Source organism: Poeciliopsis prolifica, unplaced genomic scaffold (genome assembly GCF_027474105.1).
Source record: "Poeciliopsis prolifica strain line A6 unplaced genomic scaffold, Auburn_PproV2 SCAFFOLD081, whole genome shotgun sequence".
Classification (NCBI taxonomy): Eukaryota; Metazoa; Chordata; class Actinopteri; order Cyprinodontiformes; family Poeciliidae; genus Poeciliopsis; species Poeciliopsis prolifica.
The window spans coordinates 189605-215775 of NW_026562456.1; the positions used below are offsets into that span (position 1 = coordinate 189605).

The window sequence follows — 26171 nt, forward strand, 5'->3', positions numbered from 1 at the left end:
CTTAATATTACACAAATAAAGTTATACAAGTTAAAATGGATGGATGAGTTTATTTATAAAGAATCAGAGCTGCTTTCTTCTGTTACATTTTATTCTGCTAATATTAAAACTTTATTGTTGCAATTTTAAAAGCGATAAGATCAGATTTAACTTAAAACTGTGAGGACAAATAAAGACACAAATGTCTTTTTGTTCTATTGAAGCTTTAAAACATCAGAGCTCCTGAGTATCAAAGTTATTGGTGGATATGAATTATTCTGGATTCATCACAGAGGATAGTTTCTTTACACCCAAACGTCTGATCAAAGTTCAGGTTTCAGGGTTTTCTGCAGACATTTTAACGGCTCCATCTTTGTTTTTTCCAGCGAACTGAGTGCAAATCATTTCCTCTCCGTTATCAGAGCCGAATGTTTACAGCAAACTTCCCGCTGAGCTGCAGACAAACAGCTGAATCTGCACAGAGTTTCCTCTCTTCCTGATCCTCCCTGTGGTTTCTGGGAAACGATAAGCGAGTCGTTTATGGAGCAGCTGCTGGTTTCCTCCCAGTTTAATCTGCTGCATCACACGATTTGATACACAAATCCAAATAAAGCTCCTTCACATATCAGCTGTTAAAACCAATTATAAAACACTCGGTGGAAATTAAATGAATTCCAGTAGCAGTCAGTCTTCCAGTTGCTCTGGAGAGGCCTCTGACTGAAGACTGGTGCTGGAGTTACATTTACTCAATTATTTTTACTTGGGTTATTTTTTATAAAATGTACTTTCAGGAGTATTTTTACTTTTACGTGAGTAATATTATTATGAAGTATGGATTAGGAAATAATTTAGTGTTTTTTGTTTTATGAATTATTGTCATTTTGGTTCTTAAAATAAAATTTCCATATATTTTATTCCATCTGATTTTTAAATATTAAATAATTGATCATCTGATCAATCAATTACTCAGTGCTTTCGTAAACTTTTTACCAAATACTTTAATGCTCTTTACTTCAGTAATTTCTTGGACGGTGAGTTTTTACTTTCACTTGAATAAAAGTTGGTTAAAGTGGTTCTGCATCATAATTATCAAAAAATGAGCATAAATCCTTCCAGATGTGTCAAACGAGAACTAACCCATCTGCTCCAGCACGCTGCCATCATCTACAGTAGAAACTGTTTCACCTCCTGGCAGAGCTGCAGAAAGAGGAAGAGGAGGGTGAGGAAGAGCAGAGGGCGGTTCCTGACGGGCCCAGCAGAACCGATCCGTCCCATCCGTACTACGATGTGGCTCGACACGGAATCATCCAGGTGTCAGGTTCGTTTTTTATCTATTGAACATCCAGAAAACTGAAACTGAACGTTGATTTACTGCAGCAGTAAAACCAAACATTCATTAATTATTGTAATTAGAAAGTTTATTTTTGTTTTTGATGATTTTATTCCTAAAATGTTTTAAACTATGTTCATAGAAAGTTGAGTGGAAGGATAAAAATGTGGTTAAAAAACTGTACAAAAATTTTTTGACAGAAAAAAAAGTCAAATATTTCTGTGTTTTCCAGGAAAACAGTCAGTTTGTGGTTTTTATTTGTTTTTTAAGGAAAAAATAATTCTGAAAAAATAAATGAGTCACATTTATTTAGAATATTTCCCAACAAAACTAGCTCCACATTTTAAATTTCTAAAATCTGCTTTGATTCAACAAATGTGAATTTTGGACAAAAAACCATTTAAGTAAAAACTGATTTGATTAAACTATTAATTAAATTCAACATTTTATTTTACTAACTTTTATTTTGTAGAATCCACTTTAGACATTTTCTTTCATTATTATTGTAGAAAACATTTTTCCATTGGTCAAAAAGAAAATTAAACATCCAAGGGGTGAACTGGTCTTATGATGGTAAACTGGGAGGATTTAGAGGTCTGGCCGTAAAACCAGCATGTTGTTCTGGTTCTGACTCTGTGACTTGGTTCTGCAGGAGACGATAACTACGGCAGGAAGCTGATCGTCTTCAGCAGCTGCTGCCTGCCGCCGTCTCACCAGCTCAACCACCGCCGCCTCCTGGAGTACGTCAGGAATCCCCCTGCAGCGACTCGGCGAGGCGTTTCCGCTTCTCACCCTGTTCTGCCACTGCAGGTACCTGAAGTTCACGCTGGACCAGTACGTGGAGATGGACTACATACTGGTTTACTTCCACTACGGCATCAGGAGCAGCAACAAGCCGTCGCTCAAGTGGCTGCGCGAAGCCTACGGCGAGTTCGACCGGAAGTAGGTCCTCCTCCTCATAATGACGACTTCAGCTCCTAAAATATCCAGAAAGTAGATAAATACAAAATCAATGATCCATAAAGACCTTAGTGAGCCAGTCTGCCTCGGTTTCTAAATGCACAGGACCAAATCCGCTTCCATTTGGATCTTAAATGTTTCTGAAAAAAAAACAAACACATCTGTCTTTTGGCAAGAAGTTAATTTTCGCTGTAAAGAAAATGAGCCTCCAGAAAGTAACGTTACATTGCAGTTCATTGCACCGTTACTTAGCAACCTCAGTGGAATGCTGCTTGTAACTTAGCAACCAAGGCAGAGTTCCAGCACGCTTGGTCAGCCGGGTTTACTGCTGTATGTGATGTACAATGGCTGGTGGAAAACATAAATGTTTTGTTGTTGACGCACCACCCAGAAAACATTTTCTGCATTCTTGTTGGTTGTGCAGGAGGCTCCACGTTTGCTTTTCAAATATATACAGTGGTGTAATGGCACATTTGTAAACAATAAGTTTTGGGGGCGTGGCCAGCAGCAGCTTATTTTTATTTAAAGTGACAGAGGCCCTAAAGCAGCTAAAATCTTATTTTTTAAGAGTTACCTTTTGCAAAAAATGTAATGAACATGATTTGTATAGACCACAGACTTATTTTAACCTGTTCAAGCAAATATGATAGGTTGCATCAGTGTGGAGGAAATCATCTGGAAGTCAATAGATGCAGAAGAGTTGAATTTCCTGTTTTCATCTGCAGATACAAGAAGAACCTAAAGACGCTCTACGTCGTCCATCCAACTAACTTCATCCGGATCGTCTGGAACATTTTCAAACCTCTGATCAGGTAAAACCTGCAGTGTCTGTTCAGGCGCCAGAGAAGAGAAGAGAAGAGTGTTTTCCCACCTCGTAGTCCAGCAGACTGTTTTATTGGGAACCAAAGTTGAGCATTTGTTACATTTCAATCGCTGTGTTTCTTTTTTCTGTCAAAAAAATCAATCTTTGAAAAACATTTTCCCCTCCTCGCCTGTGGGGGCGCTGCACAAAGAGTTACTGAACGAAACCACACAAAAACCTCTGAAGACACTGAGCGCAGCTTTCTTCTTCACAAAATGTAAACAAAAATGGATTTTATCAGTTCACTTCAACCAAACCAAGACCGAGTTTGTAGATGGACCAGAATTTATGTTTTTGGACAAATTTGCAAACAAACTGTGTAAAGTGCACTAAACAGAGCTGGTGTGACTCATCCCTAAAAATAAAAATCCTCCATTTGCATCATCTGTTTCTCTCTCAGTCACAAGTTTGGGAAGAAGCTGAAGTATGTGAACTACCTGGCGGAGCTGCGGGAACACCTGAACTACGACCAGCTCTTCATCCCTGCAGACGTCCTGAGGCAAGTTTCCTCCTCCATCCTGCGTTTCCTCTGTTTCCATCTTCCTCATCGTGTTTCCGTTTCCTGGCAGGCATGACGAGAAGCTGCGGGCGGCTCAGAAGGGCGGACCGCCTACGCCTGTGAAGACGCCGCCTCCTCGGCCGCCGCTGCCCACGCAGCAGTTTGGAGTCAGCCTGCAGTAGTGAGTGGCTCCTTAAAGCTGAGCTCGTTAACCAATCAGCTGGTTCGCCTAATGGCTCGTTAAAGCTGAACTCGTTACCCGATCAGCAACTCTGCTTCTGCAGCATCAGGGAGAAGAACCGCGAGGCAATCGTCCCACCTGTCATGGCTCAGACTGTGGCCTACCTAAAGGAGAAAGGTGAGGCTTGTCTGATCACATGACTTCCACCTGATCACATGACTTCCACCTGGATAAATGTTTAGTGCAGCAGATAATTAAATATAGCAGAAAAATCTTCCACAGCAACCTAGCTGTTTGGAAAATTACTGAAAATGGCCAGTTTTCATGGTGCTTGTCAAGGAAAATTAATTTTTGCACTAAAACTACTAGAATAATATTTTTGGTGTAAAATCATACAAAAGTAAACCATAGAAAAGAAGCTAACGCCAAACTGTGACACTCAGAAAGAAACCTCTACACATTAAATATGAGACGAAGCTAACGCTAACCGCTAAGACAACTGGTTCCCAGTCTGACACGTCTTCATCCGATTCCAGTTGATAACTGGTGACTTGATCAGTTTCTCATTTTCCACATATTATGACTTTTAAGTTGTTTGAATAAGAAAACCTTCTGATGTGAATTAAAGTTTATACAAGTTATGAAACTTAAAATTTTTTGATAAGTGATTTAAAAAGGTCAAAGACAGTTTGGAAAAGTCATCATTGTGAAATTCAAGTGAAATTAGCATAAAAAATGTAAATTTGTATAAAATGTGAGGACTTTTGCAGTAACATGCTGCCCTGTTCCAGGTCTGAGGACTGAGGGGATCTTCAGGCGTTCGGTTCGGGTTCAGATCATCAAGGAAGTCCAGAAACTCTACAACCAGGGTGAGCGGGGTCTCCTCCCCCAACCTGCAGGGGCCCGGCTGTGGGTGACCCTGCAGGGAAACAAAGTTTTAATGGGACTTTCTGAAACTTTTACCTTTTCAAACAATGTTTATCCTTCAAACAGCCTGTTAACATTTTTCTTTTTTACTTGTTTTTCTTCAGGTAAGCCAGTGAACTTTGACCTCTACCAGGACGTCCATGTTGCCGCGGTGATCCTGAAGACGTTCCTCAGAGAGCTTCCCGAGCCGCTGCTCACCTTCCGGGTCTACGGCCAGGTTCTGGAGCTCCTGGGTGAGTTCTGAACGGCCCGGTTCTGGAGTCCGGTTCTGGGCGGTCCGGTTTCACCGTCTCTTACTGGACCTTCCAGATGTGGAGAGCAGCCTTCGCGCCACCAGGTGCAAGCAGATTGTAGAAAGTCTTCCTGAACACAACTTCATCGTGTTGAAGTTTCTGCTCTGCTTCCTGAACATGGTGAGTCCGAATCGTCCCGGTTCTGGTTCTGGTTCTGGTTTAAGGCCCAACAACAATCGGCTTCATTTATTCTACCTGATTTCCAAAAGGAGTTTCATCTTCAAACACTGAACAAAAAGGAACAGAAATAATTCTTTAAAAAGAGAAAACCAAAGTTCAAGTTTGGGTGTAAAATAAGTTTTACAATTTTTTATCTAAGTAATAAAAATGGACAGTACCGTGAAGTTTATTATTTTTAATTATTTTATTTTATTTTATTTGACCTTTAATTGCAAGTTTATTCAAGCCTTTATTTACTTTTTGTATTTTTTTCTTTAAATTGTGTATTTATATACATTTTTATTTATATACATAGTTTATTTTTTTTTATTTACATTTTTATTATTTCCATCAAAATTCCCATACCATCCATTTACTTTCTCCTTTGTAGATTATTTATTTTATTTGCAGGTTTTTCTTACTAGTGAAACTTTGGTTGTTTTTTTTTTTTTTGCTCTCAGAAATTAATGAGTTCTTATCAGATTTAAAGTCATGAAATTCAGGATGTTTTATAGAATCTAATTTCTAAAGGCATTTGTTTTAAAACATTTTTTATTTCCATTTGAGTCAGAATTTCCTGTAGAAACATATTTTTGACAATAAATTCATGTTTTTGGTGTCGGGAAAACAAGCTGTTTTAAAAACCATCATCATCCTCATTTGATGAGGACTGTGCCGTTGCTTAGCAACTCGAGTGGAGTCCGACCGTTTCCTAGCAACCCAAGCTGAGCTCGATCAGCTGGTTTTACAGTCGTATTTGTTGTATTTTCCTGCTGGAAGAGACGAGCGTTTTCTTCTTGACTTGCAGTCCAGAAACAACTTACTCTTGTTGGTTGTGCAGGAGGCTCCACTTCTGCTTTTCAGAGCTGTGTAATTGCACACAGTTGTTGTTTGGGTTTTCCTCCAGGTGTCCCAGCAGAGCCTCAGCAACAAGATGAGCGCCTCCAACCTGGCATGCGTCTTCGGCGTGAACCTGGTCTGGCCGCGCCACGGCTCCATCTCGCTCAGCGCGCTGACGCCCATCAACATTTTCACCGAGATCCTCGTCGAACACTTCGCCGCCGTGTTCGGCTCCCGCTGCCCGCCTGCTCAGGTAACCCCATGACCCCACCGCTGAGGGAGCCGGAAAGGTCAAGCCTGTTACACCACCAGTGCACTACAAAAACTAGAAATAATAATAGTAATGCAATGTGATTATTTTTGTTTTATCTTTTGGACAGAATATATTTAACGTGTGAATAAAACCCAAAGTTGTCAAATAATGCCTGGATTAAAACTGTTTCTGTAGCTTCACTGTAAAAAACAAGAATTTAAATGTTTTGTAAGTGGAATTTGTATTTTAATAAATTGTGACTTAATGAAGAAAAGAAAATGAGTAAAAATCATTGTTTGAATTTATGTTCATTACATTTAACCCTTTAAAATCCAAGTGTCAAACAGGATGAATTAATTTAATTTGTCAAATATAAAAGTGGAACAATTATTTTTTTAAGTGGAATATTCAAAATATATATGATTTTAAGACATAAAGTTCAAAATGGTTTGATAAAAAAATATAAAATACTTGTTTTGTACATTAACTTTACAATCATGTGTAATTGTTGAATTTAGATGATCATTTACTTTAAAATTTGATTAACATGTAATTTTTTTTATTTGATCTTTTTATAATTACTATGGAATATTTTTCCCATCTTAATTTTAAATTATTTCAAAAAATATTTCTTCATGAATTTCTAAACTCAAAAAAATGATATATATATATAACTCAAGAAATCATTAAGTTTACTTTATATATCATGTAGCATTTGCTACCAAAATGTATATTTTTAACACATTCTGTATTTTTCCATCTAATTTTATTCATTATTTTACTTTTCCTCCAGAATTATTCTGTTTGATATTTGAGTGAATTTTAGCTGAAATGTTCCAGAATCGGTTTTATAAAACACACAAAGCTCTGGCCGTTTTGTTCTTGACTTTGTTTATTAATGATTCCATGTTTTTGTAAGAACTTGGTACAAAAAGTGAGACTACTCTTTAACCATCGATCCTCCGTCCATCAGCGTTTGAATGCATCAGAAAGAACGAAAAACTACGTTGGCATATTTAAGACAAACACTTCCTATACACACTATCCACCGGACATTTCCCCGCTTCACTGACGAACAGAAACTTCTATTTCACCTCCATCTACACAAACTCCTCTGGTTTCTCTTGGCTCTTCGATAAAAGAATATAAAAATGTTTTTTTTTCTTCTTTTTGTTTTGTTCAAATGTTGTGTTGTGTAGTAAAATAGATTTGTTTCAGCGCTGCACAGTTTCTCCCGGAGAAGATTCCTAGAAACGGATGGAGGAGGAAAGTGGGATTCTCTTTATTATTCATTTTTTTAAACTGATATGGTTTCCATCTCGGTTTGAACTTTCACCTCTCAGGTGAGGACTTGATATGCATCACATGGCACATTTCAAAATAAAAGCCCTCTTTTGTTATAAACTAACTGATGATGATTTATTCTCTCATGAAGGCAGGTTGGACTGAAAGAGCGCCACCAGCAGGAAACAAAAGGTAATGTGAGTAAATATTTACTTCCTCAAAGTTTCTCTGAAACTCGTCTTACAGGAAATAAAAAATAAATCTGATTAAATATTTACTTTAGTTGCTCTGAAAGTTGTCTGTTCACCTTTTAAACTGAAAATTATCAAACTTCCAGGCAGCTTCACTTCCAGATTGGTTCAAAAATATTTTCTACTTTGGCGCATTTCAGCATTTATGAAATAATAATTAAAAAAAAAAAAATAGGAAAGTTGATTTTTGAAGATCATTTATATTTATCATTCCTTTGTTTTTTACATCTTCATATACTGGAAAACATGTTTAAAAGGGCCAGAAAAAAACAGAAAAATTAAATTTTAACTCATCTGATTGCATTTACTGATTTTTATTCAATGTAGAATTTGCTGCTTATATTTAAAAAATATATAAATATAAAAAAAAACAAATTTATATTTTTATTTTATTTCCAGACTTGTCCTTAATATGGTTCAAAGATATTTCATATAAATGTGTCTAAAAACATTAAATTTTTTTGTAGAACTTAGTAATGTTATCTAATTGCATCATTTGATGTAAAAAATGAAGAAAAATGTGTTATGCATTTTAATTTTAGCATGCAACCACAAGTTTTCATTTTATCGTCTATATAAAGTATATTTTCCAACTTTCAAACTAAAATTGAAGCTGATTTTGTTTTCAGATAAAGTTGTAAATGTTGCTTTAAACTGACTTTTTGTTTTTTCTCTGCAGCTTAAAGCAGAAAAGGTGAACAGACCTTCAGATTCCTGCAGCGTCGATCCTTCAGAGACCAAACCGGTGAGCTGGATATGATTCTAATCGTCTTTTCTGATAAAAAACTTCTTTTTCCTCTCCCTTTTGTTCATGTTTGTGCATCAGAGAGCTGCACCTCCACTGATGGGTGAGTACAGTACCACAACTGAATAATAAAAACAGAAAACGATGGAAGCGTTGAAGCGGGACGTCTCCGGACGGCAGGAAGACTGGCGACTGTTGTTGCAGCTCGACGGAGACGTCCTGATTCTGCTGCTTTTCTTTTCTCCATTTTATCGTCAATATAAAAAACTGATACGACAACAAAGACTGAAACCCTGAAACAATGTGAGGCAGTGTTCATCTTTCGCTCAGAATACACAGAAAATATAAAATGCACACACAAAAAAACGTTTTTGGCATATTTTCCATACTGGTTAAAGAGGGAGGGGCGGAGTGGATGCATCACGTTCGCTGGGGTGAGTTTCTATTTGCTGTTAAGGCGCAGAAACAAAAACTAAATTATTTTACTTTATGAATATAAACCATCTACTTCACCATGGAACCCAGTGGGCGGGCCTAGAGGAAACTGAAGAAGTTCTGTTCACTTAACGCTTGAAGCAGCCAATCAGACGCCAGGTTCTCCATTAATCCCGCCCACTGAGTTTGTTTGTTCCAGAGCAAAACTTAAATTCTCTGTAGCTCTGATAACGGGTGATAAATTTTGACTCTCTTTTTGCAGAATTGCTTCAATGTGGAGACTTTAACTCCAAACTACAAAGTCTTTATTAGACGCAAGTCCAGACTTTGATTAGGCCACTCCAGAACCTTAATTTATTTTGCCTTTGAGCTGTTTAGACGTTGCACACTTTTAGAAAATGTGCAGTTTAGTCTCTTGACCTTTGACCTTAACTGAGGAAATTGGCAAGTTGAATTTCTCAACAAAAACACTAATAATCAGTTAATTGTTTAGTGTTTGAGATGTTTTACACCTTTAATATCCATTCAGTTTTCTTTCTGCGTCTTAAAGGAAAGTTGAACCTGTCCAATCAGAGACTCATCTTTTTAGATGATGATGATGATGATGATGAAAGCACGTATGTACAGTGATTCCCCTCAATACTCCAGACATTTATCAACAGGCATCGGCATGAAAATACTAAAATCTGCACTAAAAAGCTAATTTCTGTAGTTTAATCTTAAATATTTTTTTCTTTGACTTTAACTCTATAAATACTGAGAAAATTGTAGTTCTCTGTTTTGTTTGAAGGCTCGTCTGCGTGTGGAAACGTCTTCCTGAAGTCGTATGGCAGGAACTTTGTTCACAGGATGGAATCGAACGTCTACTCGGATAAATCGCTGTACAGCCGCTCGGAAGCTGGATTCTACCGGTTCATAATAAATACATTAAGGCGAAGAATAAATAGAAAATAACTTAAAAAAATCTCGTTAAGCACTGTAGGTGTTGGGTTTGAAAACACTTCAGAGACGTTGGGTCTAGTTGGCGACGTCGTCCTGACCCGGCTGCAGCGGCGCGGTCGACGGCGCCATGGCGACGGTGCTGATGGGTTTCATCCACAGCTGGGGGAGCGTGGCGATGGTCGTCATGGTGACCTGGACCAGCTGGTCTCGCTGGATCAGCCTGACGAGTGTCTTGATGCGGTCGAGCGACGCCTGAGTGTCGCGCTGCAAACCGAGGAGTCGATCCCTCTGGTCCATGCAGACCTGCAGAGAAGTACGGAGTCCTATTAGGGCCAAAAGTAAGGCTGCAAAACACAATATTACCAAGTATTTTTGATCTACGTTCTGGAGTAGAAACTAGACCACATTCTTATTTTAAATGCACTAACTTACAAGTAATGTTTCAGCTCAGCTTGTTATAAGTCAGTAATTCTTGTAAGTGAAATAATCCTCCAGCTGAACTAGCAGTTTCACATCAGTCTGAGGAATTATTGACTTAAAACCAGCTCATACCTTGATGAAATGTTACTTGTAGATTATTTTTATTTTAGCTGCTAATATCTGCACTAGAAACTAAACCAGAACCGTTTTGTGTTCTGTTGTTTTTACTTTGAGCGTCTTGTTGAGGTTCTTGTCCTGCTCCTCCAGGTGAGCGCACTCCTTCTTCAACTCATTGTTTCGTCTCAGCAGCCGCCGCTTCTCCTCCGTCCTCACTACACACACACACACACACACACACACACACACACACACGCTCCATTAGAACCTGACACCCCGCTGTATAACCGATGTTCAAGATGCCTCACCCGTCTTGTGCGTCACGTAGGACTGGACGAAGTTCTGAGGCCACGACAGGTTCTCCTTGTTCAGGACCTGAAAGCAGAAGTTACAGCGTCATGGTTTTGCCGCCGTCGCCACAGCAACCCCATCGCGTCTGAACTCGCCTTCTTCTGGCACTTGGGGCAGTACCAGGCGCCTCTGGGGGGGCTTTTGATGGGCGGGTGGAGGCAGGTGGGGTGGAAGGCTCGGGGGCAGTTGTGGCAGAGCTGCAGCTCTCCGTCCTCCTTACAGACGGCGCAGAGGTCGTCATGCTCCAGCTCCTCCTGCAAACAAGGCAGAGGTCAGCAGGGGTCAGCAGAGGTCTCCGAGCCGCGACACGAGTTGTGTGACCTGACCTACCTTCCAGCAGAAATCCTCTGTTAGCGTGTAGATGGAGCAGAGCAGAGGTTAGCGCGTGGTAGAGGAGTTAGTGGTGAGAAAGAACCGACCGTTTCAATCTAACCAATAATGACGCAGTTTAATGGAAACGCAACAATTTGGAGAAAAACTTTGGAGTCACATGATCAACAACTGGACTTTACCAACAGTAGATGGAGGGTGGTAGTCCAACGAGTTTTTAATTACATGTATTATTTAAAACTAAAACATAAATGCAGCTTCTTTATGCCGTTTTAATTTAGCCTGCATCTTTACTGGATTTCAGTCCAAACTAGAATATAGATAATTAATCTGTTTACTAAGTGATGATCTCCACTCTTTAAACTGTATACAAAGTCAAAACGAGGCCATTTACTGAACGAACCAACTAAAACTACACAAAATATATAATAAAAACCCCTAAAATGATCTACTGAAGGGGTCTGGACTTTTGTGATTCTGGAGCTCATTTTAAGTTTATGTGATTTATTTAGACATGAGGCTTTTATTCTGCACATACGACATTATGAAACCGAACACTGCAAAAACACAAACTCTGACAAAGTGCAAGTATTTTCCTCATATTTTAAGTAAAATTTATTGCCAGTGAAACTAGAACTTTCTAAAAAGTCACTTGTAAGTTAGTTAATACACTTAAAAAGATATTTACACTGGAAACTAAACCAAAAATACTTGGTAGGATTTTTGAGTTTTTGCAGTGAAAAGCAGCAATACGTTCTACTTTCTCACAGCACTGTAAAACTGATGAGTTGGTCCAGATTATTCTGGTCCTAAAAAACTGGAATTTTCCATGTGAATTATGGGAAATAATTCACATGGAATGGGAACATTGCAAATGATTCAATTCAGTTCAATTGAGTCATTTGCAAGTTAAATATATTTATGGTAAAATTTTTATGAACTTCACTTTATATAGTCCAGGTTTCTGACCATCAGTGCATGTTAGGTATCTTAATACACATCAAATCTGGTTATTTTAGTGAATATTATGATTAGAGTCTTTATTTACCCCGGCAAATTAAAAGTTACAAGTTTATTCCCATTGATTCTCATAGAAAACTTTGTAATTATGGAGCTCTGATTCTGGTCGGGTTGAGTAGTTTTTTTTTTTTTTTTTTTTTTTTTTTTGCAGGTTGGGAGTTGCGTTACCTCGTGCCGACAGGTAGAGGGAGCTGTTCAGGTAATGTGACGGCAGGCGTTTCCTCTGCACACAAACAGGAAGTGGTTAAAGCTAAAGCCTCCCAGAAAGACGGAGGTCTGGAAAAGTTTCAGGACATTTTCTCACCTCGGGCTCGAAGAGGCCGCTGTAGGCCGGGTTGGCTGTGCTTCTCCTCTTCCTCTCCTGCCTCTTCGTCTGAATCTCTGAAAAACAGAACGGACCTCTAAAGACTCGGCTGGCTCCGTTTGTTTCCAGCAGGGAGTCGAAGTGAACTCACCTTCCAGCTGCTCTGTGGTGACGAGGCCAAGGGCCACCATGAAGGCGATTTTCTGCAACAGAAGAAGAAGAGTCAGTTCCTGGTTCCTTCAGTCCTCCAGCTGTTGAGTCAGAATAATAAAGTTGATTCACCTCTGGATCCTCCTCCTTCTTCTTGGGAGGGGATTTTACGGTGGGAGCCTCAGGTGAAGGGAGGTCAGCTGGGGACCCATCGGTGCTGCTGGGGGCCTGCGGCTGGATTATTATCACCTGGGAACAGGTGATAATAATCCAAGTTGTCAGTTGTCAGTTAAAGTTGTCAGTTAAAAAAAAACAAACTTGAAGGCTCCAGATGTTTTTGTGAAATGTGTCCGTACCTTTACAGCCTCGCTGACAGCCGACACGCCGTTCCCGGTGGCGGGCGAGGCGGCGATGATGGCGTACGCCACGCCTGGCCCTGCAGAGGCGTGCTGGGCGGCCGTGCCCAGGTCGAGGCCTGCTGATGGAGAGGCGTTGCTCTGGCTGACCTGCTGGTGGTCGGAGCTGAAGGTGCTGTTGGCGGTGGGCAGGGTGGGGTTTGGGCTCTTGGGGCTGACCACAGCCGTTACTCTCTGCAGGCTGAGCGGCTGCAGCTCCTGGCAGGGAGTGTGGGGGAGGCTGTCGGGGATCTGGGTCTTTGGCCTGACCTGTAGGGGAAAAAACGCAACAGCTTTATTATCTTGTAGGGATAATTCAGTAGTTTTATGTTGGATTCTGAATGAAAAGTGAGAAAAATATAAGTTATACATGGAAAAAAAAGGTGAAACTTGCTAAATATCCTAATTAAACTGAAGGTCAACATGTTCTGCTGCCACCTGCTGGACAGAACCTGCAATTTAATTTCTGGTCAGACAGATTTCCCCCAAATAAATCGCTCTGTTTCTTCATATTTACCAAACTGTTACAATAATAAATCTTACTGGACAATAAATTGTTCTGAAAGTTATTGTGCAACCATTTTCTAGTAATATAATGCTAATAGAATAACAATGCAAGAACATATTCTCAAAGATCAATAAACTGTAAGTTGCAGTGGGCGTTTAACACTGGAACTGGAAAACATTTTGAATATACAAAACAACAAAATAAACTCTCTGGAAATAAAATTATCTTCAGGAGAAGCAGCTATTTGAGACCAAAACACCAGACTGGAGACGTTAATCATCTCATTTTTGTAACAAAGAGAAAAAAATCTTTAAAAAAATATAAATAAAGCAAGTGGAAATTATTGAATTTAATTGATCCATTGCTTCAAAACATGTTCATTATTCAGCTCAGACCAGGAAAAAAGGCAAAACTTCGAATTACAACTTTTGTAAAGATAAAATAAACTTACTTTGTACTGTTATGTCAAATGTTTTTAATATTAATATTTGCAATAGCAATTCATCTGAAACCAGTTTGACCCAGTTAAAGGTCAAAGTGACCCGGTTTACCTGAGGTAGCACAGTGGCTGCTTGTCCTGCCAGCCGGTGCAGAGAGCTGACTTGAGGCACCTTGATGGGCAGAGCAGTGAGAGTTCCCAGCATCTGAAACGCAACAGGCAGAACCAGTTAGGAGGACCTTCACAGGAAGGTTCTACAAGTTCTGGGTTTTTGTTTTGGTCCAGAAATGATGTGAAACTTCCTGAACATTAAGGGTTTTAAAACCAAAACAATCCAGCAGTGAAAACAACAAGTTCAGTCAAAAACTTGTCTGAGGTGGAACAAATAAATGTACCTGCAAACATTAACCACCAGGGGCGCTGTTTCTGCAGGCTGATTTTAATCCCATGGATTTTAACAATCAAAGATCTCTCCAAAGGAGATTAAAATCCTCCCAAAATGTTTATTGGAAACAGAAATACTTGATTTAAATCAACTTTACTCTGATGGTTCCTCACACAAAACATAACGGACCTTTACCATCACAAAACTGGGTTCAGACTGAGTCCAAAACCAGTTCAACCGAAATGTCCAAAACCAGTCCAACTCAGAGCTGGAACCAGACCATAAAACCAGTTCAGAACCAAATCACTTTGAATCCAGTTTAAGGTCACCACAGACCAGTCAGAAATCAAATAACACAGGCTAAAACTAGAATTTAAACCAGTTTAAAACAAAATCTAAACAAGAATATAAACCTGTTCAAATCAATTTTTTAAAAACAGATTTTTAAAGCAGTTTAAACCCAGTATATAAACCAGTTCATAACCAGTCTAAACCCAGCCCGTAAACCAGTTTAAACCAGTTTAAGCGCTCCATGTTCTCCAGTAAAGGAGGTGAAAGTTTTCCCTCTTCTCTTTTCTTCTTCTGTGAAATCCTTTCGTTTCGTCGTATTGTGCTGCAAAGCGGCTCGGCGAGGATGAAGAGGGAGGAGGAGGCGGCCGAGGTCGGTTGCCATGGTAACTGCAGAGCCCAGGATTCTTGCAGTTTCAGGCCTTTCATTTCTGTAATTGCTGCCTGTTTTCTCCAAACCCAACACCTTCAGGGCTCCTCTTCCTCCTCCTCTTCCTCTCATCCTGGATCAGAGATTTCTGTGAAACAAACAGAAACTAAAGCTGAGCTCTGATTGGCTGCGGCTTCAAATATAAACGATTTAAACTTGATGGAGACAAAATGAGATGGAAACAAACATCCTGAGCCGTTTGCCTCACATTTACAGTTAAAAGTTTGAAACACATCAGGGCTGAAACAATTAATAGGATTAATCGTTAACTAAAGACTCTGAAAAAGGCAGTCAAAAGGAACCGAGCCAAAACTGGAAAAAATAAAAAAGATGCATAAATTTTGCACTTGAGAGAAAAACAAACTTCTTAGTCTTTAAATCTGTCTATTTTTGCTACAACTGATCGAATGTTTACCAACTGAATGCAAGAAAATGTTTATTTTCTTACTTATAAAGGAGCTGGTTTGTTTATTTGCACATTAAATGTATCTCTAATATTGCATAAAACAGACTGAAGTTATCAAATCCAGAAATAATCGTCAGAATAATCAATTTCTACAATAAACATTAATTGCAGTCCTAAAATACACAAACAAGAAGAATAGGAGAAAAAATATCAATTTCTAAATACAAGTAAAAATTACAGAATGGCTAAAATTTTTAAATAAAAGAGCACAGTTTATGCAAAACAAATATTACTTATTGAGATCTGAAAATATTTACAATCAATATTTTTCAAAAGAGAATCCCTAAAAAAAGCTGTAAAATATTCTGGATTATCATAAAAGTTAATCATGCAGCAGCTTCTTTTACTCAAACAGTTTGTATTTAAAAAAGGATCTGATGTTTGGTTTCTTCACGACTCAAACTGCTCTTTGTTTTGCATCTAGAAATGAGATTATTACAGTGGAGCAAAGGTTGAGAGGCATAAAACGCAAATAAAACCTCCAAATCAATAAAAGGATTGAATTATAGAGGAAAAAAACATGGATTAAAGAGAAGATGTGAGGAGTCTGCCAGCAGCCGGTCAAAGTGGAGATAGGAAGGAGGAGTTTGTCATCTCTGCTCCTGTCATCACAGCAGGAGGAAGATGAGGAAGAGGAGGAGGTTATGCACACGCAGCAGTCAGGATGAAGGCGTGCAGCGAAGACGACAGGTTTGTTCTGAGTCTATCATCTCCGAGTAAAACCAGAACTCAGCAGAAATCAGCTGGAACGAAGCGCTGCCTTCAGTTAGTCTCAGTTTCTACTGGTTTTTTAAAGCTGCTGTTCCAGCAGCAGCCAGCAGAGGGCGCTCCTCATCCCTGACCACCTTCAGTAACCTGAGATAAACACCCAGCTGTGTTTACATCCACAAACTTCACATATAAAAACACCCAGAGCGTCAGGGTGGGAATATTTCTGTCATGGTTAAAGTAAACACCGGGTTCACAGAGCCTGACAATGTTTGAACGTCGCGTCTGTCACTCAGCGACCCTGAAGGTCAGAGTTCACAGAGGGTGGAGAAGAGTTCACCGAGTTACCATGTGGTTACCACAGCAACACTGCTTCTTCATCAGAGCTGTGACACACATCAGTTCATCTCTGAAACCTTTGAGTTGAACTTGGAAGTCTAAGACGCCTAAAGTGTTTTTAAATGTCGTTTCCAGCATGTTGGATTCTCAACCTAATAAATCTACAGAAAAAAACAAAGAACCTTAAAACCTCCCTTAAAAAAACCTAACAAAAATACAAAAAACCCAAACAGCTTTAAAAGAAACAACCAAAAACATAATAAAAAAAAACCCTAAAAACCCACAGAACCTAAAGAGAAACCTGCAAATAGAAATAAACTAAATAGAAAACTAGAAAAATACCAAAAGAACCAAACAAAAATCCCTAGAACACCTAAAAACAAGACAAAAAATTTAAAAAATACCAAACAGATCCTAAAAAAGACAAAAAAAAAAGTCCAAAGATCCTAAAAACAAAACCCTCAAAAAGTAACAACAAAATAACTTTATGGACACGGTGAATACCTAAAGAACCTAAAAAAAAAAAAAAAAACTAAACTTTTTTAGTCTTTTTAGTATTTTTAGTTTTTTAAAACTAAAAATACATTCTAAAAAACTAAAAAAAGAACAAAAAAACAACTTAAAAGAGGAAGCCTGAATCTGACCTCTCTGGTTTTCACATCCAATCACAGCTCATCACAGGAAAGCATTCATTATCTGCAGTTCAGGTTCCGGCCCTTTAATAGCACATATTCAGCTGACCTCCATCAGCGATTGGATTCAGATCTTCTGCTTTGATTTGCTGCAATTTAGAGGGCAGAACTAAAACCAACTCCCTGATTTATTACTATTGATCCCTGAATTAGCTGCAAAAACAGCCTGTGATTGGGCAAGCCTTCAGAGAAAAGCTTCGTCTGGACTGAGAGTGCTCACTCTGACTGAATACGTCAACGGTTTTCATTATGACCTGATAAGGAAACATATTCCTAAAAAATAACGTAATTTGAAACTACGTTGTTATTTTTAACAATAAAAACATGACTGCATCATGAAAACAGGAAGTTTTGTCACTGCACTTGACAAAACTGTCAATCATTTTTGAAAACTAAAATCACCACAATGCCATTAACTATTCCAATTAAACAAGTAAAATAATCAGATTTTCTTTTCTAAGAACAGGATCATAGATCTTTGTTGAAAGGAAACAATACATTTTGCTGAATATTTTGGACTCAATTTTTTAATAAACCTGAAAAAAATATTTTATTCACTCTCAGCATTAAAAAACAAATGTAGGGCAGTCTTCATATCTATTGAGCCAAGTCTTTGTACAGTAATTAAAAGCAGGTTTGGGTGCTCCAAAGTGTACAAGTCAATGAGTAGATGTGGTCCTAGTTACCATGACAGAAGGAAACAGAAAGCTTGGAAAAGCTCACTTTGTGCTGCTTTTGGTTGCATTATGTTCTAATTTATTATTGAATTAGAATAATTCTTATCCTAATAAAAATTATTAAAATGAAACGCAAAATCGGTTCAAGGCCACATATGGCCTCACTTTGAACACCTCATTTTAGAGTTTAAATAGGAAACTAAGAGTCAGATGATGTCTGATGATTGAGGGGGTTCCCCTCCAAAAACCTCGACTCTGAACCACAATCATTCACTTTGACAGTGAAAATGCCAAAGATAATCATCTCATTTTCCTTTATGGACACGGTGAAGAGAGGATGGGCAGAAGAGGGGTGAAGACTGAGCCTGAGGGCCCGGAGGTTGGGCCCTCTTCTCTCTAACGGCTGGAAAATTACAGTCATGGAGCTCTGATCCCAGCTTATGGAGCAGAATATAAAGCCAGAGAGGCTGCAGCCTGAATCCCAACAAACAGGAAGAACAAGGCTGCAGTGCAGGCCCATTGGAAAACGACTAGCACAAAATGGATTTACAGCAATATTTACTGATCAGGATTTATACAGGTTTCACCAACTCAAAATTCAGCCTCGTATTAAGACAGAAATGTACAAATTAAAATAGTTATTTTCACTCAATAAACGTTGACTAGCAAAAAAAAAAAAAAAAAAACAGCCTTTCAAACTGGCGATAAATTTACACTTAACCATGATAGACGAAGAAAGGTTATACTAGCCGCTAGCTAGCAGTAGATTCACCCGCTTCAAGTCACCAAGTCGCAACACCGAAGCTAGCGAACAGCGGCGTTAGTTAGCGGTAGCCTCAACCATTTGAGTCACAGAACTCAATGAAGCTAGTTAGCTCATATTTGCAGTTAATTAGCGGTAGCCTCAACCGCTTGAGTCACAGAACTCAATGAAGCTAGTTAGCTAATATTTGCAGCTAGTTAGCGGTAGCCTCAACCGCTTGAGTCACAGAACTCAATGAAGCTAGTTAGCTAATATTTGCAGCTAGTTAGCGGTAGCCTCAACCGCTTGAGTCACAGAACTCAATGAAGCTAGTTAGCTAATATCTGCAGCTAGTTAGCGGTAGCCTCAACCATTTGAGTCACAGAACTCAATGAAGCTAGTTAGCTCATATTTGCAGTTAGTTAGCGGTAGCCTCAACCGCTTGAGTCACAGAACTCAATGAAGCTAGTTAGCTAATATTTGCAGCTAGTTAGCGGTAGCCTCAACCGCTTGAGTCACAGAACTCAATGAAGCTAGTTAGCTAATATTTGCAGCTAGTTAGCGGTAGCCTCAACCGCTTGAGTCACAGAACTCAATGAAGCTAGTTAGCTAATATCTGCAGCTAGTTAGCGGTAGCCTCAACCATTTGAGTCACAGAACTCAATAAAGCTAGTTAGCTAATATTTGCAGCTAGTTAGCGGAAGCCTCAACCATTTGAGTCACAGAACTCAATGAAGCTAGTTAGCTAATATTTGCAGCTAGTTAGCGGTAGCCTCAACCGCTTGAGTCACAGAACTCAATGAAACTAGTTATCTAACATTTGCAGCTAGTTAGCGGTAGCCTCAACCGCTTGAGTCACAGAACTCAATGAAGCTAGTTAGCTAATATTTGCAGCTAGTTAGCGGTAGCCTCAACCGCTTGAGTCACAGAACTCAATGAAGCTAGTTAGCTAATATCTGCAGCTAGTTAGCGGTAGCCTCAACCATTTGAGTCACAGAACTCAATAAAGCTAGTTAGCTAACATTTGCAGCTAGTTAGCGATAGCCTCAACCGCTTGAGTCACAGAACTCAATGAAGCTAGTTAGCTAATATTTGCGGCTAGTTAGCGGTAGCCTCAACCGCTTGAGTCACAGAACTCAATGAAGCTAGTTAGCTAATATTTGCAGCTAGTTAGCGGTAGCCTCAACCGCTTGAGTCACAGAACTCAATGAAGCTAGTTAGCTAATATCTGCAGCTAGTTAGCGGTAGCCTCAACCATTTGAGTCACAGAACTCAATAAAGCTAGTTAGCTAATATTTGCAGCTAGTTAGCGGTAGCCTCAACCGCTTGAGTCACAGAACTCAATGAAGCTAGTTAGCTAATATTTGCGGCTAGTTAGCGGTAGCCTCAATGAAGATGAATAAAACTTTTGTCTAACAAAAAAGTCTCACCTGACTTTAAGTCTTCCATTCTTATATATTAAATATTAATATTTAACATTAAATAGCCCGGCCGACCCAAAAGGAGAACCCGTCCCCGCCCCTCTGCAGGTGGGGGTTACCTGGGAGGGAGCCAGCAGCTCCCCGGCTCTCCTGCCGCCGCTGAACGGAACGACTCCGGCCGCCTGGAGGTTTATAGGGGACGCCTGCAGCGGCTCCGGCGCCGCCGCCTTCTGGCCGTTAAATTGCGCGGTCACCATGGAAACGGGGGCCTTGGCCGGCAGCACAGAGATCGCGATGCTCTGGCTGGGGGGCTTGATGAGCGACAGCGGCTTGGCGGTCCCCACGGGACAGCTTCGGACGGCCAGCTTCTGCGGGGAGACAGGCAGGTGAGTTAATACTTCGTCGCCATGTCAACCCTCCCCCCACCCTCCTCGGCTTCTTCTAAAAGGGTTTCCTCACTCCTTTTCATCCGCTCTAAATATTTCATATTCTTGTTCAGGAAGGCAACAAAAACAGTCGAGCTTCCAGAAACACATTTTCATCTTCCAGCAAATAAATAACCATCCAGAACCTGTTGGGTCCCAGTTCCTCTCCACCAGCAGCTTCCTGGGAAGCTTTTGTTTCAGGGAATCAATGGAATCCGCAGGCGGCCGAACAGCCGCCTGCTTCAGGACCCGCTGGCCCGCCGCTGGCCATGCAGAGCCGGGGCCCCTCCTATTGTCTGAAAGGTCACTCATTTAAAGCCTCTGCAGGCTGGAGACCGACAGGCCCCTCCTGGAGGGACGGGGTCAGCAGGTACACAAAAAGGACACGTTAAAACACTCAGAGGTGTTCAGACACACCTAGGATCGGATTCATGGAGCTTTTAACAAAAAGAAACTTTTAATCAAACAGGAAGCCTTAAAATAAGAGGAACCAGCAGCAAATGTCAGAATGACTGCAATTTATTTCAATGCTGGGAGGAATTTTAATTATTTTTAATTCAACCAATCCACATCCTGTTCATAGATTGATCTTTAATCCTAAAAAAAAAACATAATTATTCTTTTTTGTAACAATAAAGTTACAAAAAACTTTCAACTGTGGATGTTCATTATTTATGCAAACATCCAGTTTTATTCATTTGATTTAATTTCTAAGCAACAAGAGAATCCATAATTTAAAAACTGAACTTAAGATTTTGCGTTTTTTGCAGTGTATGAACCAGGAACACCAAAAAAGAGATGGAAGACCGTCCCCATCATTTCCCACAGTATTACAGATAAACACACACGGACCAGCCAAAGGCCGTCGACGGACAGGTTCACTATCAGCATGACAACAAGCGAGTGTGGAACAGTAAAAGTAAACTGCCAATCAAAAGAAAAGAAAATGGCCAAACTAATGAACTGACTGGACATTCGGTTTGATTTTGTAAAACAGCATTTAAGAATAAAACACTTTGGACTCGTTTTAGATTTTTTTTTTTGACTGCTTGGGTTTTATTTATTGTTGTGGTTCTGCCTGGCTCTGGAAATGGTGGATCAGATGTGGAACAGCCAGACAGATCCGTGGATCTACCTGACAGAATGCTTTACAGCGCTCATAAGAGCCGCTAATGAGCTTTTTTTCTCCACGTTTCTGCAGAGTTAAGCGAGGATACAGCAGCTTTCATCAGGGTACGCTCGCCGCTCACCTTTCATCTAATGATGGTGGAGGAAACGGGCTTTCTGCTGGCCGCCTCGCCGCGGCCTGAGAGCTGATGATGCAGAACATCAAAGCTGCACATCAGCAGCAGCAGCTTTTCTACCGTTGTTACTCCGGTTTCTGCTTCTGTCTCATCCAGATCGGAGCAGAAACTGGATCTGACTTTGCTTTTCTCACCAAACCAACAACAAAAAAATCTTGATCTAATCCTACACATTTAGTTTTTCACTTCAGGCAAAAGGCAAAGAAAAAAAGAGTAAATATTTTGAAAATAAATGAACTTCAAAGCTAAATAGAGTCCTGACTCATTTCCTCCTGAGGACGACTGATAAAGAAGGAAAAGATTAAGGAAGGAAGGAAAGAATAAAGGAAGGAAGAGACACCAGGAAGGAAGGACTGAAGAAAAGGTCACAAGGAAGGATAGAATAACCCAGCCGACCCAGAACCCACCAGGATCTGATCACTGGGAGAACTGGGGGAGATGTTATGTTTCCATTTTGAACAGGAAGTAATCAGTTGATGGTTCTCTAGTCCAGCTGTAATCCACTTTGTAAAGTTCTGGACCCTGCAGACCAGAACCGCCCTCACAACTCCACATTTTATGTTTTAAAATCATTAATTTAACACATTTAATCTGAGAAAATCCGAGTAAAGACAAAGAAACTTCTAAAATCTAGAGACATGTTATCATGAGTCAGCAGTTTTTCCTCTCCTGGTTTCTGCTGTAAAGTTGCTCATTCAGCAGGAAAACGGAGCATTTTGAGCCTCTCAACTGGAGAAATTTAATTGAGAACGTGTTCGGCTCTCTGAGTCCGTAGTTAAGGTCATTCTTGGCTGTTTACAGCCAGCCGGCTGGATTATCCTCGCTCATTATGCTCGCTGTTTTGATAGGGGCCTTTGAGATAAGGAGGCCGCTGGAAAACGCATTAGTAGCTGTTCAGATTTCCATCAGCGCGGCTGCCAGACGCTCTCTTTGTTTACACTCCATTTACCAGCGAGCTGCTTCAGTCCTGCAAGGGGCTGAGGAAACGGGCGGCTGCTTTTCTTATTCCCAGAGGAACAAAACAACGTCAAATCCACAGGACTGGACTGCAGAAATGTTTGGAAATAAGTTTCAGAGCCGTGAAAGTGGAAGCAGATTAACTCCTGCCATGAGCTGCAGGTGTTTGGTGTTTCAGTACCAAAGTTTTGACAGTCTTCATTCTTAAAAATTTACTTTTTGTCTTAATGAATTAATTTCAAAGGTGTTAAGATATCTGCACCAGAACTAGACCAAAAATATTTGGTAAGATGTGGTTTTTGCAGAGTTCTGAATCTAAACTCATGTCTAAATCAAATCGCTGAGCCCAGAAACATTCCCATCTCTAGTTGCAACCCAAATTAAACTAAAATATTTGGTTTGTTATGGGAATTTTGTTAAAGGTGGAACAAACAAGAAGCTGGAATGGGATCGTGATGAGGAGGATCGGTTCGCTGTGGGACTTCGCGTAGAGATGTCAGAAGAACGACGCTCCTCTCATCAAATCGGGGATCAACTCATGAATATTTTATGGAGACAGCAGGAGGAACTGCCTCATGGTCTGAATCACCTGTTAGCTGCCGATTTCACGTCTGGAAAACCAGTTTACTGAGGATAAATGTTTATTTATGTTTCTCATTGGTTTTTCTTCCAGATTACGTTTCAATTTAAGATTTAAATGTTTCAAGTGTAATAGAGGAAGTTTTGGTCTGCTCTTCTTCTTCAGTTTTCAGAGTTTTAAATGAAGGAAACTTGACTTCTGATTACTTGAAGGAATTTCTTCCAAGAAGATTCTCCAGTTCTGGACCTTGGGTTGGAAATATCAGGTTATAGAGGTCAACAGCAAGGTCAACATGGAGCCTCTGGTATCAACACTCATTCAACTCCCTGTGAGCATCTTCAACGATGCCAACATGAACAATAAGAAGGAAGGAACAAAGGAAGGAGAAGGAAGAAAGAAGGAAAGAACACAAACTGGTAAGGAAGGAAAAAAGGAAAGGACACTGAAGGAAGGACATAAGGAGAGACCAACGAACCTCCGGTCCGTCGTCGCTCTCTTCCTGTTTCTTGTTTTTAACTTCCTGTAATCTGACAGCCTTCACAGCAGCTTCCCTGCAGAGATGATTAAAACTCCTTTCACTGTCGCCTCCGTTTGATTCTGTTCGGGAACTGAATCAATACCTCTGCGTTTCGGCCTCCATATTAAGCAGTTTTGATTGTTAGTCTAACTGCTCCAGTTCTCCCGCCCGCTGGCAGATAACAATCACATTAAAATGTTCATTATGCAGCCGGGAGACAAACACGAGGAAGCGGCTGGCGCTCCATTCACTTCCCACATCATGTGGTCAGTCTCCGCCCGACAATAAATCCATTTAAATGCAAATCAAACGCGCCTGCAGAGGCTTTTTTTTACTCAGAGTTCATCGGAATGTGACCGAGGGAAGGAAATATTAGGACACCAACAACACGAACAGCCAATCAATAAAACATTATTACTACATCAAATAGTAATTTTTTAAACATCTAACTTGTCTTTAAGATGATTATTTCAATAAATCCTGCTTTTAATGCAGAATAAAGAAAACAAAGCTAATGCAAAAATGACATTTTTCTTTTTTTTCTCAATTAGGTCAGGGCTGGCCCAAACCTTTTTGGGGCCCAGAGCAGACTTTTAATCCATCCAATGTTGTTGAGTTGCAACAAATTTAAATTGCTCTTTGGGATAAAAAAGTATTTTGGAATTCAAATAGGCCTATTGCAATAAATCAATTAATCGTATAATAAACTGAAACAAGCAAATATAGTACAGAGACTTTATGACTCATTCTATTGTTTTTTTAAAATATTTTAAAATGTTTTCCAGTTAAATCCTCATTAGAACTGAAAGTTTATTGAGCTTTGAAATTGTGTTCTTGCATTATTACCATTATATTACCTGAAAATGGTCTCAAACTAACAATATTATAATTTATAGCTTCTGGGACAATTTCTCATCCTTTTTGTTATTGTGATAGACCTAGATCAATCATTATAAAATAAAATCAAGTCACGCTCTTGGAGCCCCCTGGTGGTGTGGATGGCCTACGCAGCCGTTTAACTCGCATTGCCTTGGGCCGACTGACTTTCATGTTCAAAGTGAAACACAGAATATTGCGTATTTATTTTAGTCTAAATCCTGGCTCTCCATGATTGTTTCTATTTGCTGGATTTCAAAATCATATAATTTTCTTAAATAATTTTTTTGAAAAAGTCAAACTGTTATCCATCATGGTGGTGAAGAGGAAGGCAGTTTACAAAGATCAGAAGGTCAGACTTACATTACACACTTCAAAAATTAAAACAATCTAATCTCATCCATGTATTTTGAGTTTGAAGACGTGGGAAAAAAAATGACAGATTATTTGAAAAATACAGATTTATTTAATTAAGCCCTGGTCTCTGGTTTTAGCAGACTGTTGACACAATTTATTGTATAGTCCACCTCGAATCTGAACTTATTTAGTCTCATTTTATCAACAGCTTGTTTTTATATTTGTTTTTAAAATAACAGATTTTCCTTTTCTGTCTGCTACATTCATGTTCTGTTTTTCTGTCTAAAATCTATTTTCCTTTTAATCAAAGCTGTCAGAAAAGCTTATGAGTTGTTTTTAGCTTCATGCTGACCTGCGGGGATTTAATCGAAAACGCATCACCGCCGTCTGCTTTTCTCCTCAATAAAAGCCTAAATGATCGAAGCTCACGCTCAGGACTCGAGGTTTCATTAGGAGTGAAACAGCATGGCCTCTCCGCTCGAGCCGCGCTGAACTCTGATTTTATTTTACTGTAGCGACATCGGGAGCGGCGGGGGTCCTGGCCACAACAACCGCACTGAGGCAAGACAAACAGCAGCTCAATCTCACGTGAACCCGTTTCCAAATTAAAAGCTCAGAGTGGGGTCTTCATTCTGTCAGCAGGCGGCTTTTATACTGAAGGGACGTTTTGATTTCCTGTCCAATAGAAGTTTTAGGAAGTGGTTTGTATTCTGCCACATTGCTCAAGAGAAATATTATTTCTACTTTCTTTTTATGGTTTTATTCTGTAACTTTACTTTTATTATTACTGGCAATGTGAATTTATCTTATTTTATTAATTATAAACATTTCATATAATATCTCAACCAACACTTTTAATAATCTAATTACATAACACTTTGTTATTACTTTGCTACTTTATTTTTTTTTAAAAACTATTTACAGTTTCAAATCAATAACAATGTTTACACGCTGTGTATATTTATATATTGTCTATAGGAGGGGTGTTCAAAGTGTGGCCCATGGGCCTTTTTTGGCCCTTGAAATAATTTTT

The 26171-nt window shown here is 39.5% G+C and overlaps 2 protein-coding genes and 1 long non-coding RNA gene across 9 annotated transcripts in view; 2 read left to right on the top strand and 1 right to left on the bottom strand.

Annotated features, from left to right (window-relative positions):
* The window catches only part of LOC129352880 (rho GTPase-activating protein 8-like), a 101050-nt gene extending 94497 nt beyond the window's left edge, over positions 1-6553 (top strand). For all 7 annotated transcript variants that reach the window (XM_055022077.1, XM_055022078.1, XM_055022080.1 and 4 more), the window contains 11 exons: positions 1175-1297; positions 1962-2049; positions 2120-2251; positions 2995-3081; positions 3532-3630; positions 3701-3811; positions 3915-3988; positions 4603-4680; positions 4843-4971; positions 5048-5151; positions 6098-6553. In XM_055022077.1, the coding sequence (XP_054878052.1) occupies positions 1175-1297; positions 1962-2049; positions 2120-2251; positions 2995-3081; positions 3532-3630; positions 3701-3811; positions 3915-3988; positions 4603-4680; positions 4843-4971; positions 5048-5151; positions 6098-6295 (1223 nt within the window). In that variant the 3' untranslated portion in view covers positions 6296-6553. The remainder of the gene's footprint in view (positions 1-1174; positions 1298-1961; positions 2050-2119; positions 2252-2994; positions 3082-3531; positions 3631-3700; positions 3812-3914; positions 3989-4602; positions 4681-4842; positions 4972-5047; positions 5152-6097) is intronic.
* Positions 6554-9698: 3145 nt separating this feature from the next.
* The window catches only part of phf21b (PHD finger protein 21B), a 50756-nt gene continuing 34283 nt past the window's right edge, over positions 9699-26171 (bottom strand). Inside the window, exons 3-14 of the mRNA XM_055022015.1 lie at positions 20242-20490; positions 14087-14179; positions 12989-13297; positions 12765-12881; positions 12634-12685; positions 12483-12559; positions 12347-12401; positions 11159-11175; positions 10924-11082; positions 10786-10852; positions 10589-10692; positions 9699-10243 (exon numbers count right to left, since the gene is read on the bottom strand). Of these exons, the coding sequence (XP_054877990.1) occupies positions 10016-10243; positions 10589-10692; positions 10786-10852; positions 10924-11082; positions 11159-11175; positions 12347-12401; positions 12483-12559; positions 12634-12685; positions 12765-12881; positions 12989-13297; positions 14087-14179; positions 20242-20490 (1527 nt within the window). The 3' untranslated portion in view covers positions 9699-10015. The remainder of the gene's footprint in view (positions 10244-10588; positions 10693-10785; positions 10853-10923; positions 11083-11158; positions 11176-12346; positions 12402-12482; positions 12560-12633; positions 12686-12764; positions 12882-12988; positions 13298-14086; positions 14180-20241; positions 20491-26171) is intronic.
* LOC129352842 (uncharacterized) lies at positions 20381-21573 on the top strand. Its single transcript, XR_008604946.1, has 3 exons — positions 20381-20508; positions 20622-20917; positions 21318-21573. It is a non-coding gene; the product is annotated as an uncharacterized LOC129352842 (long non-coding RNA).